Below are 13641 nucleotides of genomic sequence, written 5' to 3' on the forward strand. Positions count from 1 at the left end.
CCCAACAAATGTACACTGAACACACATCGTGTGCCAGACACAGTGTCGGGGGCTCAGGGTCCAGGGTCCAGGGCGGCCTCAGGGAGTTCCCGGGCGGTGGAGGTGGGCCAGGCGTGCCAGGGGCACAGGAGAGCCAGCAGGAGAGGGACGTGCCAGGTGGTGACGGAACGGGGAGGATGCATTTCAGCTAGTTTTGCAGGTGGAGAGGGTCTCTGAAGGGGACGATGGGCCACCTGATGACGGTCCAGAGTAAAGGTGAGCTCAACGGAGCTCAAATGTGCTGGGAATGCCCTTTTTGGAAGGAATGGCCGGAAGGGATCTCTTACCAACATTTATTATTCTAAGTCAATGAGGAGTCACAGGCATTTTAAATGGAGTTGTCAAGCAAAAAAAAAAAAAAAATCCACATCTCCCAGCAAATAACCATTCTCCCAGATTCCCAAAGGGCATATCCAAGCATTTTGTGCGTGCCGTGTCTCTCACCTGTACAAATTCATCCTGATGGAGATCGATGTATTGGAAGACCTTCTCTAGCAGCCCGGTGGGCGGGGAGGACGGTGAGAACATGTCTCCGTCCAGCAGCAACAGGAAAGCAAGGAGAGATGATGCCTGTAAGCATGTGACGGGGGGATATTTTAAAATAAGGACCAGGTTTTGGACTTTCCACCTTTCAAATACTTCAAGAAAGTTCATGTTATCCAACACAGCTGATTCCAGTCTTCTGAACTAAAATAACACAAGGTAGTAGAATGGGAAATATATTTTTTGCTATATCTTCACACAAACCCTTCATCTGCAATGCTAAAGAATTTTAATAAGATAGAAACCAAGTTAACAAGCTTGTATTGAAGCAATGCTGTTGTTTGTTTTTTTTCCTATGACACAATTTTCCTATGGGTTCACTTCCTATAAAGCTAAGTCAGCTCCCTACATCCCAGGTGTTAAGGGCAATATTTATAAGAGAGAAAAACGTCAGATAATTAAAAACAAAACCAACAAAAAAAACAGCAACAAGCCTTCTTTGTGTGATTAGCCACTTTATGAAATATTAGAAAAGTAAGGACTGAATAAAATCCTGTGCATTGCTGTAGGGTTTCTTTCCATCAGCTCCTGCGGTTAGAATACCTTGAGAAGAAACTTACAAGCCACGCTGTGATAAATAACATCGCAGGACTGGCGATCATGTGGACACTGTTGGCCACAGTCTATGCCTGGGAGCCCCCGGTCCATGGCTTTCTCCTCTTTCCCTCCCACCAATCTGGCCTCTCTGCTTCCATCCCTGATGGGTCTCTTCCTTCCTCTGCCCAAGACCCCATTTCCTCCCTCCCCCCTCTCCCTGTGACCCCTTCCTAGTCTCTCTGGACTCCCACAGCAGGCTCCAGGCTGGGTGCAGAGCAGAAAAACTGTGTCCAGAAGAGCGTAGGGCTTCCAGGTTGCAGACTAAACTAATTATCTTCTTCCAAACCAACTCTTCCTTCTGGATTGGCTCTGTTCATTTCTGAAATAGACTTTAGTTTTTAGAGACATCTTAGGTTCAGGCTGCTGCTTCCCTTGGCCTCCAGTTGCAGGCACCAACAGAGCCAAGGGGAGGACTTGGGTCTAGGATATAAAGAACTACTACAACTCAATAAGAAAAGACAAATTAACCCAATTAAAAATGGGCAAAAGATTTGAATAGACATTTCTCCAAGGAAAACATACAAATGACCAACAAGCACATGAAGAGATGCTCAACGTCGTTAGCACCAGGGAAACGCAAATCTAACCGCGACGCGACCACAGTTCACACCACTCAGGATGGTTAAAATCAAACTGCTAGATGACAGCAAGAGCTGGCGAGGACGGGGAGGGACTGGAACCCTCGTGCACTATTGCTGGGGATGTAAAATGGTGTGGCTGCCTTGGAGACAGCCTGGCAGCTTCTCAGACAATTAAGCGCAGCGTATCTTACAGCCCAGAAATCCCACTCCTAGCTGTGTGCCCAAGAGAAATGAAAACATACGTCCACACAACAACTTGTGCTTGTATGTTTACAGCAGCATTATTTGTAATAGCCAAAGCTGGAGACAATCCAAATGACCAGTAATGAACGACTGAATGAACAAAATGTGGTACAGACACACAATGGAATATGACTCAGCCATAAAAAGAAATGAAGTATTGACACGTGCTACAGTACGGAAGAACCTGAACACATTCTGTTAAGTGAAAGAACCAGAAACAAAAGACTACACATTGGATCAGTCCAATTATGTGAAATGTCCAGAATAGGTAAATCCTAAGAGACAAAAGTAGATTGGTGGTTGCCTAGGGCTGGGAGGATTGGGGGGAAATGGGGTATGACTGCTGATGAGTTGGGGATTCATTTTCAGTGATGAGAATGTTCTAAAGGTGATTGTGGCAGTCGTGCAATTCTGAACGTACTAAAACCCACTGAAGTGCAATGCACACTGTAAGTGGGTGGATTGTAAGGAAAATGAATTGTATTGAAAAACAGTTGTTATAAAAATAATAATAAATGTAAGCATTCAACAATATAAATATATTACTGAGTATGAGAACTGTCTATAAAGGAAGCTAAGGTGGGGGTAAAATCAGGGTCAAAGCGAGCCATGCTCCTCCGTGAGTGGACGAAGCACTTGGTCCAGCAGATGGCGCCAGTGAGCTGTTCAGCATCGCCCCCGTCCTCCTCCGCGGCTCCCAATTCACCTTCTGAGGGCAGCTAAGTCCCGTGGGCAGAGCCTAGAGCAGGGGCTGCGAGGACCCAGGAGGAAAAGGCCCCTGCAGACCCACAGTGGCAGGACGATGAGGTTCGTGAAAATGGAGGAGGAAATTTTTTGCAGCCGATCCATCTAAATTAATATTTGAACTGTTATTTTTATTTTTCATTCATTCAATTTGCATTAAAAAATTATTTGGGGGCTTCCCTGGTGGCGCAGTGGTTAGGAATCTGCCTGCCAATGCAGAGGACATGGGTTCAAGCCCTGGTCCAGGAAGACCCCGCATGCTGAGGAGCAACTAAGCCCGTGCGCCACAACTACTGAGCCTGCGCTCTAGAGCCCGCAAGCCACAACTACTGAGCCCATGTGCCGCAACTACTGAAGCCCGCGTGCCTAGAGCCTGTGCTCTGCAACAAGAGAAGCCACCACAATGAGAAGCCCGCACACCACAACGAAGAGGGGCCCCCGCTCACCGCAACTAGAGAAAGCCCGCGTGCAGCAACGAAGACCCAATGCAGCCAAAATAAATATAATTAATTTTAAAAATTATTTGGTGCTCCTCTCCAATGAAATATGAAAGGAAAACTTGAAGAGGAAAAGGAAGCCAAAGGAAAAGGAGAGGAAGGAAAAACCTCGATTGTGAGGACCGAGAGTCCTTCCTGAGGACCGAGCTTCCATCAGGCTTGTTCCTGGAGGTGCGGTCCTGCCCACAGGGCCTGCACCACCGCACCCCTCACCCCCAGAGCCGTCCCCCGTCTGTCTCCCCTCTCCACTCGCCGTCAGGCCCGCAGAGACCGGCCGTGGGCACTCATCCTGCTCTCAGGATCCTGGGTGGGGCCCCTGGGCATCCTTTGGTCTCCTCCCGAGTCTCTTGTGTTCCTCATCGTTCTGTTTCTTTTCTTGGGTTATAGTCATGTTTGACCTGAACGAATCACCCAACAAAACCCTGGGGACTTAGAAAGGGTATTCCTGGCCTTGGCCTTCGCAGGAAGGAGCATTCGCTGGAGAAGGCAAGGTGAGGGTGAGGGTCAGGGAGCAGAGACGGAAGCCCAGGTCTTAGTGTTCTCCTGGGGGGCTGGTGGCCCAGCCTGGGCTGCAGGGCCTCGCAGAGGAAACCCCTTTGCTCCAGAGGCTCCTGTTAATTCCAGCTGGTTGTTCTCAGACTGGGAACCGAAGTTCCACGTGCCCCTGTGCTGAGTACTTACATTTAAATGTAAGGACCTCCTGACTTCTCAAAGTCAGGCCACACCTCTGCGGTGTAACCATCCCCCACCCCGTCCTTCCCCTAATCCAAAGAGCTCCACTTCCTCAAAGCCTCGCCTCCCACTGGACACAGGCCTCAGTGGTCACTCTGCTCTCTCCCAGCCTCAGCCAACAACTGGAGACAGTTAGGTGAGCCATGTACCTAGCTGACAGTGGCCTTGAGATCCCATGGGCTGCCTCAACCAATGACACTTCTCTATCTCCTGCCACAAAAACAGCAGGCATCTCAGAAGGAGCCTGGGGTGGTTGTTAGTTTCTGATGTTGAACAGAATAAAGAATACAAAATGAAAGCGCTCTCACCCCACACAGCCTGGGCCAAGGGTACATACAATGGCCCATCAGCCAAACCCTTTTCCGCCCGTAAGAAACTTTAGTGCCAGCATCAACCTGGATGCCAAGAATTCTGCTTACCAAGTCCTTTAGAGTTCGGTGTGACCTTTACAGAGGTCGCTCTGCCGGTGTCTGCTTTGATGAATTTTATAACACAGGAAAAATGCTCTGTTAGCCTCGTTTATCTCACCACGAGAGGATTAAAAACAAAAATTCCAAACTGAAACACAGGCTTTTCCGGCTTGTGTTCATTCCCTTGCCGGCTCTGAACTGAGCCCAGCGGTTCCCGCTGAGGTTAACCAGTCCTGCAGGCTGGTGAGGGCGTGGCTTTCAGAGGGCAGCCTGGACTCACGCCAGGGCCAAGGAGGCAGTTTCAAGGAGCGGAACGCCCCAGAACGTCCACAAGAACTGCAGCGTGTCCACCATCCTCTCGTGGGGTCTGCCGCGCGAGTCTGACCCCAGAGAGGAGAGGTCAGTGGCCGAGCCTCACTCCCAAACCCAGAGGTGACCCGCACGCCGCACACAGGCGGCTGGGACGCCAGCACAGGCTCGGCAGGGCCGCGGAGGGCAGAGGTCACCAGAAGCGGGGACGGAGGAGGCCCCGGGCGCTAGCCTGGGGCGCACGTGGAGCTGAGAACAGGCTCTGGCCCTCTCCATGGCCGACGGCCCGCTGCGGGCAGGGGGCACAGGCTCTGAAACGGGCACAAAGCACCACCACGTGCCGCCAGGAAGGGCCCGAGGTCAGTTCCCACAGCGGCCGGCCCTTCGAGGCCCGGGGCTCCGGAATGCTCCATCCGGGGCGGCAGGCGGCCAGTCCAAAGACCCGGCTCCCGACGGCGGGGGCGTGCGTGTTTCTCCACCGCCTGTGGTCTTTGCCAGTGGGGAGCCGGCCGCCTGCACAGGCTGCGGGGGACCAGGAAGCTGGCCTGCCAGTGAGCGAGGCCACCTCTTCCCGTCTGGCCAGGGACCTGGGCCTCTCCTGACATCAGCCTGAGGGACCGCCGGGGCTCACTGCCTCTGGAGCCTCTGTCTTCTGGAAACATGGGCAGCACAGAGACAAATACGTGCAGCAGAGGAGGGACTTAACTCGCCAGAGACCCCTCTGCTGTTTCTCCCGCAGACAGGCAGCCACGCCCACCGAGTCGGGGCAGAGGGTCGGAAACGATGAGAGTGCTGTCACCACTTGGAGCTGGACGGTGAACTCCTCAGAGGCGAGCCTGTGGCTCTGATCCCGCACCTGGAACCCAGGGCTCCCGCTCCGAGAGGGGAGGGTGTCCATCCCGAGCGTCAGTGGTGCGGGGCCCGGCCTGGAGCCCAAACCTAGGGTGAAGCTGAGATCTTCAGGGCTCCTGGCTGAGGCTATACCACAGCCGCCGCCCCCTTTTCCTTCTTCTAAATCTCTTTTGCGGAATTTTTGCATAAGAGTGCTAACAGAATAAATCTAAAATACCTGTAGGAGTGACTGAATGATCTCAGGGCACAAGAGGTGAACTCGGGGCGTTGCGGCGGCAGAATGAGGGAGTAGGGGAACGGGATGGCGGGGCTGAGGTCAGTGGGACCCGAGAGGCAGGGAGACCCAGACTTAGAGCCGCAGGAGGGTGACCAGGGAGGAGCAGAGGCGCCTCAGCGGGGCGGGAGAGGAGGACAGGGTTCTGGCAGGACTGGTCCAAACGGAGCTGTCACCAGAGAACACGTCTGCTTTTTACCTAGATACTCCTTTAAATCTTATCTTCTAAAGCTGAAGTTCACAGCACAAACTTGTTTTGATTTCAAAACATGGGGCTTTATGACCTTCACCACTGGGAAGCAAGGTCCCAGCGATAAAGGGAAGGAAGAATTCCAGGCTTGGCCTCCTCCTGAATCAGTGCCACGGGCTACTGTGCAGTCGGGACGAAAGTTCAACATGTGAAAAGTCAAGAACGAGGGCCATTTCAAGGACAGGGCAGGAACTTTTCAATCTCTGTGTACTACGCTCCTGTAGCTGCCGGAACCAAGTGCCACGGGGCTGGGTGGCTTAGGACAACCGGAGTTCAAAGGCTCACAGTTCTGGAGTTAGAACTCAAGGTGTCAGCAGGGCCACACCCCCTCTGAAGGCTCCAGGGGAGGGTCCTTCCTGCTCTTCCCTGGTGGGGGGTGGGGGGGTGGGGGCGTGGCTGGCAATCCTCGTGTTCCTTGGCTAGTAGCCGCATCCCTGCCACCTGTGCCCGTCTCCTAGGTGTATCCCTGCCTCTTCTAAGAAGGACTAGGCAGTGGCTTTGGGGACCACCCCAGACAGCAGGACCTGATTTTAACTAATTACATCTGCAAAGGTCCTCCTTCCAAGCAAGGTCACATTCTGAGGTTCCAGGAGGACATGGATTTGGGGCCACTATCTGACCCAGTACACTCTGTTAGTCTCTTGTCACTAATATTGTCTTATTTGCTTTCTTAATAATTATCATCTGACTCACTTGAACATGAGCCGCATGACAACTGGGACTTGGTCTTCCTATGTCCCAGGTCCCCAAGAGCCTAAGCTGTGCCTGTCACAGAACAAGACCAGGTCCAGCCAGTATTTACTGAATAATTACATGCATAGTCTTGAAGGACACCAAGAGTAGTTGATTTTCACTAATGTAACTAGTTCTACTTCAACGCTGTGTAGAAAATGCAGAATCTGTCTAATAAAACTATTCCAGCTGTAAACCTGAATAACGGAAAAAGTGAATGTCAAATTTGGGCAGACTTTTCCCTCCTGGCAGTCCCCCCATAATCCCCACGTGGACCTCTGTTCACTGATCTGCCTGCCGGGAGTCCTTTGCTCCTCTCCAGCCTCCCAGCTCTTCATCAGCAAAGCCATGCCAGCTGCTCCAGGCTCACCGGGAACCCCTCTGCATCCCACGGAGTCCACAGCCTGCACCTCACAATTCACAGCATCCTCGCCAACTGCCGCCCCCCTTCCTCCCTGAGTGATTGCAGGCTTGCTCTTGTCCCTTGACGTCCTCAACTTCACTGTGATGGGTCTGACTGACATATTTACACATTTTGCTCAATCATCACTGTCTGTTTTCAAACTGAACACTCATTTCTGTCTTTTTTTATTCTGTAAAATGCTTAGTAATTCTCTAATATCACTGTTACCTGAAAACTGGGTTCACCTCTTGGTGGGTGTCAAGCCAAAAGACACAACCAAGACAAAGAGTGGGAGAAGGAAGGATTTGTCACTTGCAGCGAGTAAGGAGAACATCAGGGATATTTCCCAAAGCAGTGTCCCTCCAAACAGCAAATTGGGAAAGTTTTAAGCTAAGGGAATATGCATATTCATGAAGGGGCTTCAGCACAGAATTGGGGCAAAGGTCACCAGAGTCCAAGTTTTAGTTGACTGAGGTCACGAGGGTCAGAAAAGGTCAGCACTATCACCCCTGAGGTTCCAGTTGGTCTCGGGGTTGAGCCTTCAGGCTAATCTTTATCACTAAAACAGAACTGGGAGTCTTTACAACTGATTTATTATCTTCACTCTTTTTACTTCTCTTGCTTGATGACAGTCATTTGTTCCCACCTCCTTTTGTTCCCTTAAGATCATTAATTACGGAGACCTGTTCAAGGGCTAGCATGGTGGCCAGGCTTAGATCCCAAAATGGCTTAGGCTAGAATGGCTTCTCTTCTGTCAAAAAGCTGCATCTGGTTCTTTTCCTCCAGGCACCCCCTACCCTATGTGCTCACTTCTCCACCATTTCCTTTATTCTCTTTCCTGGGACTGCTACTACAGCTGGAGTCTTTCAGTCTCTCATATGTCCTCCAGCTCTCTTCTCTTTTCTGTCTTTTTTCCTTTTATCTCTGTGCTCCACTTCCTGGGTGAATTCCTCAGTCCTGCTGTCCGGCTCCTTCATTCTCTCTTTGGCTGAGGCTAGCTGGCATTAACATCCTCTACTGAGTTACTGCAGTGACTAGTTTCCTTTTTCAGGGTTGCTAATTGGTTGTGTTTCCTATCCATCTGTTCTTGACTCATATGTGCCCACTTGTTTTATAATTTCTTATTCTTAGTCTTTCATTTATCTCTTGAAGATTTTAAACGTACTTTGTCTCCATTTTAAAGCATGTTCTACTGTTTGCATTTCAGTGGCAGTAAATTCACTTCCCAGTTAATTTTGTGGATTATCTTTCTCATTGTTAGTGTTTGCTCACCTACTACAGAATGTTGTATGTGACAAACAGTTCACCATTGCCTACCTCCTAGTTTTCACTAGATGTTAATTACTAAGTGTTAAGAATTCTAGTCTTATATGTAAGTGAAACTACTAGAAATAAAAAGGGTAAAGAAAAAATCTCTATATACAAAGTATGCAAGGATGCAAGATGTGATTTTGGTAAAAAAAAAAAAAGTATAAGGTATGAAGATGTGTTTTTGTTAAGGGAAAAATTTTGTCCTAGTTTAGAGGTTATTTAACGGTTGTTTCATTTTGTTTAAGGAGAATAAAGGACAAAAAAATAAATAGGTATAAAAAGTTGGAGAAGAGAGAGTAAGAAAAAAAATCTTACGTTGTGTGGTCAAGCTGGCTAAAGTTAAATGAATTTATGATAAGATTTTTGTTTTCTAAAAAAGGATTTTTAATATCAACAGTGTTCCTATGTAAAACTAGAATTCAACTTTCTTACTCTGTTAAAAGGACAAGGTTTTCTTGGATTATTGCAAAAGATTTTTCTTTACCTGTTGAATAATCTGCCTAGAAAACAAAGATCCTGCACTTATCAAAATAATTTCCTGTTGTTTTAATCAGCTCTTTGATTACTTAAGAAAACTGAGTCTTCTCAATATTAAAAGAACTAAAGTCTTTTTATAACTATGCAAATTTCTGAACCTGCCTTTGAAATCTTTTAAGTCACTTTAGTTAGAGATAACTTAAAAAAAAAGAGATAACTAAGTATTGTTCCTCAGTGACTTGTGATCACATTGAATCAAGTATCTTAAGCCTGTTGACGTATTTGAGAACCTCCCAGAGTCAAATTCGAAATGAAGTCTTTTTGACCTAGAACCAACTTTGGGATTTTTCCAGAGGGCCCCCAGAAAATATCAAAGATTTGTTCTCTCTCCTTATAAAAATAGTGATATGAAACTAATTAGGCTTATTTGATATGTTAAGTTACATGAGAAGCATTGTCAAATAAAAGTGATGTTTAACTTAGGTTACATTTGTATGGATATATGTTACTAATATAAGTATTTCAAAATGGCATAAAAATTCCTGGAAATTTGTCAGTGCCCTTACTGTCCATATAATCATCATAATTCCAATTTTTATCTTAAAACGTTGTATGCCTTAGAAATAATCAAATTTCCTTGTCCACTGAGTCAATTTTTTAAATGAACTCTCACCATATCTTTAACCATGGCTATTTAAAGTCCTTTGTCATTCACGAAGAGTTACAGCTTTATTCTGATCATTCTCTGAAAACATTTATAATCAGCTACAGGCAAGAAGCACCGTGATGACATCACTTGAATTAATTTTGAGACCATGCCACTGGACTGAGCAAGGATTTCCAGAACTAACGGAAAAGCTGATGGATTCATAAAACTTCTAACCCAAGATTTAGCAAAACAAAAATCATTATATGGGACTGAATGAACTGATGAGAACTATTGCAATTTTCATGACTTTTTGTTTGAAATATTGCTAGTTCTTTAATGTTTTGTTTCCAGGTTTAAGGAAAACTTTTTTTCTCTTAAGCTATCTGTAACTTATAGTAATCTGATAAATTGTATCTTTGTAAACAGAATTGAAACATTTATGTTTTTCTCCCTCATACCTCCAGTACTTATAAACTCTGAGTGCTCTTATTTTCATGACACTGTAGCTCATATATGTATATATATACACATATATATGTGCAAATCCGTAAGTTAAATAAGAATCTTTTCTCTGTATAACAGGACTAAATTGAAAACATTGGTTTATTACCAGGGTCTTGGTTGGGATGCCATATTTGAGAATGATAGGCATAGAATCAGACGTGAACAGAAGTTTTAAGGAACTAAAGTTGACTTTACTGAGCCAATAAAGCCTCCTGAAAAGACAGCCTGGTGCCTCTGTTACAGAGTTCCTACTCTTACAGGTGAGTAAGAAAGGTCACTTTCTGGCAGACCCAGGAATCTTTAGGTATACTGGAGGCCTCAAGAAGAAGGGAATTCACCCAAATCTTGGTTATTGCAGGTGAAGTCTGATGGTGACACTTGGCTTGGCTTCCTGTCCTTGAGAAGCTTTTACAAGTCTAATCTGAGATTCCTTTGGAAAGTTCCAGTAAAGCGGACTTAAGAGCTGATATGATCAAACACTACTCTTGCAGCACTTCTGCAAATAATCAGGCCAAGTGTAATGAGACGAGACTCTTTACCAATTAGTCTTGCTGTGATTATATTTGATAGGAATGGAGGTGACTGTTGAGAGAACATTATGTTACAATAAAAAAAACTACAGTACATCCATTATCAGATCTAAGCCCTATTCGCTCTTTGAGGTTTTGTTATCTACTCGTAAACTGGACCCTGAACTCTGCTAGTTTCCTCCAATATCTGGCTACAACTCATTAAACTAACGTTTCCAATTTTCTCCTACCCTGCTAACTTGGACTCATTAAGAACTAAAGCTGCCCTTTTCCTGAAGCCCTACAAACTGGAGCTGATACAAACTACAGAGAAATCACCACGATGAGTCACGTATGGACAACCTGCTTGACTGCTGCTGGGTGGGCCACTCGGAAAGCTCACCAGAACGCCCAACACCATCCCAGAGTCATTCAAACTACAAACAAGGACATTTGTCAGAACTGCCCTCACTCCACCATCTAAAGATGCTTTGAGCCCAACAGCCAGAGCTTTTCTTGACTGACTGCCCTCTGGACTCAAAAACAGAATTTGTAGTTTGTTTTAATCATTAACCTTTATTTTTGTTTCCTTAGAAATGCTTCGTATTCAATAGCTCATTGCTTGCACCATAAAGAGCCCGAAATGAGATACAAGTAGATCACTGGTTGCTTAGGGATGGGGCAGGAATAGGAGAACAGGAAAGTAATTGCTAAGGAGTATTGGACTTCTTTTTGAGGTGATGAAAACATCCTAAAATAAACTGTGGTGATGGTCACATATATCTGTGAATATACTAAAAATTATTGAATTACATGCTTTAAAAATGCAGATTCCTAGACCTCCACCTCAAAACTATTCACACTAATGTTTGGGGGGGGGGGCAGCAGGAGGCAGAGCAGAGTTCAGAGTTCAGTGAGGAAGGGCAGCGAACTGTATCTGGGTGTGTAGTTCTCCACATCACCCTCTAAGCGGTACTTGGACTTTTGCATTCAGCAGCTGGAAGTTGTGCTCTGTGGTTTTGATAAGAATATTGCTTTTCGTGGGAAGAAAAGATGAGTATGGAGAAGTGTGCTGTTGAACGTCTAGGTCACCCCACCTGCCTGGGCCTTGTGTCAGCACCCTGGACCCCGGCATTCACTGAGGGGAACTGGCTTCCGGGTACTGTGTAAGATGCTTGAAAATAATGCCATTTAATTATTTGTTGGAACATACAGCCACCCAAAGCGTGCCGATAAACTACTCCCAAATGCCGCGTCGCTCAGGCTGAGACAGGCAGCACCCGAGAACACGTCTAAGTGCAGGTGGGGATCCGCTCCGCAACCTGCCTCACAGGCATGGCACACGCACCGTTAGGCAAGCGCGAGGCTAGCACACTGCTCCCCTGGACCCTGAGCGGTGGAGGGTCTACTCACCATCCTTCCTACTATGGGATCCATTGGGCGGCAGTTCTGTGGTCTCAGCAATTCCCCGGGACCTCGAAGGAAAGTGGAAGAGGAGGTCTCACCAAGGCCCTCAGCTGGTCACATTAAACATCCCCCCACGAGGTGCCTGTCTGCGTCCTCCCCGTTCCCCCAGACGGAAGACAAGGCTGGAATAGTGGACCTATTCACATTCGGAAAACAAAGCTGCTTCAGAGACGTGTTCAACTCGCCAGCAGAGGGAGAGACAATGCGTATCGCATGCACAGACACGGGATGAGGCAGTGGCCCGGAAGTCATCTGATGTTACTGAAGGCCAGCGAGGCCAGCCCAGGCCGTGACAACCCAGGGGCTTTGCCTGGCATGTGTGGAGGGTGTCACCTTTGGCAGGGGGCAGGTGCACGTGCCCAAGGCTGGCAAACCTAAGGGAGGCCACGTGAACACACACTGTTACCTTTGGCAGGTGACACCTCGGCCCTGCGCTGGCACTGTGACCCTAGAACGCGTCAGCGTGACAGGCTGTGTGTCAGTCTGCTCCGGCTGCCATAGTGAAGGGTGGCAGAACGGGCGGCTTAAACAACAGAAATCTATTGTCCCCTAGCTCTGGGCCGGGACGTCCAAGATCAAGACGTTGGCAGGGTTGGTTCCTCCCTAAGGGCGGGGGAAGAATCTCTGCCTGGCCTCTCTCCAAGGGCTGCAGGTAATTGTCCACGTTCCCTGTCTTGCAAACACATGGCCCAGCCTCTGCCTTCGCCTTCACGTGGCCCTCTCCCTGGGTACATTCCTGTCCACACGTTCCCCCTTCATGAGGACACCAGTCATACTGGACTAGGGCTCACCCACATGACCTCTGCAAAGACCCCATCTCCAAATCCGGTCCCACTCTGAGGTACTGGGGGTTAGGATTTTAATACGGATTTTGAGGGGATGCAATTCAACCACTAACAGGCTGTGAGTCTCCAAAGCACTTAAGAGTGTGCTGGGGAGACCTTTCAAATCACCCCAGGCCTGGGAGTCAGAGTTACCCCTGTGTGGGGTTAGTCCCTGGTCTCTCCCACATGAACGGCTGGGGCCATGGGACCAAATCCATCCAACGTCTGGGTCCCCGTCCACACTGTTGGCTCCCCAGTATGTCTTTCCTCTCCTGCAGCCATAGAAACGTCATCCACACGTTTCCTGCCTCTTGTGCAGTTAGGAGTGGCTGTGTGGCTACCTGAGAAAGATGCGAACTCTGCATGTGCCCAGAAGCGAGGAAGCCTGTCTTCCCCCATCCCTCCTTCCTACAGGCTGGGGCTGCAGGCTGGAGCAGAGGCCACGACCTTGACGTTGAAGCCGGGGAGCCCCGCCTGCCCGAGAAAACTGTCATCACCTTGAAGACTGTGTCGTCGCGGTCACACGGCCTCACTAATACATGGGGTTTAAGGATCCTGACAGGTCTACCACCCTTTCCTGATGCCGTGGCCAAAAAGCAAGAGCAAAGGAACTACGTGGAGACGCTCAGCTTTCCTTCAGGTCAGGACTCCTCTCAGCTCCTTCTCTTCTGGGTCAAGAACGCAGCCCAGTAAG

At 48.1% G+C, this 13641-nt stretch overlaps 1 protein-coding gene across 4 annotated transcripts in view; it reads right to left on the minus strand.

Annotated features, from left to right (window-relative positions):
* CNDP1 (carnosine dipeptidase 1) overlaps positions 1-12186 on the minus strand; it is a 33006-nt gene extending 20820 nt beyond the window's left edge. Inside the window, exons 1-2 of one of the 4 annotated variants that reach the window (XM_032654306.1) lie at positions 12070-12186; positions 484-609 (exon numbers count right to left, since the gene is read on the minus strand). In XM_032654306.1, the coding sequence (XP_032510197.1) occupies positions 484-609; positions 12070-12093 (150 nt within the window). In that variant the 5' untranslated portion in view covers positions 12094-12186. Of the gene's footprint in view, positions 1-483; positions 610-4395; positions 4624-12069 lie in introns of those variants that run through there. The other 3 variants (XM_032654308.1, XM_032654305.1, XM_032654307.1) reach the window with 3 other exon arrangements.
* Positions 12187-13641: the final 1455 nt, after the last annotated feature.

The sequence above is a fragment of the Phocoena sinus genome, chromosome 14, assembly GCF_008692025.1.
Source record: "Phocoena sinus isolate mPhoSin1 chromosome 14, mPhoSin1.pri, whole genome shotgun sequence".
NCBI classification, from domain to species: Eukaryota; Metazoa; Chordata; class Mammalia; order Artiodactyla; family Phocoenidae; genus Phocoena; species Phocoena sinus.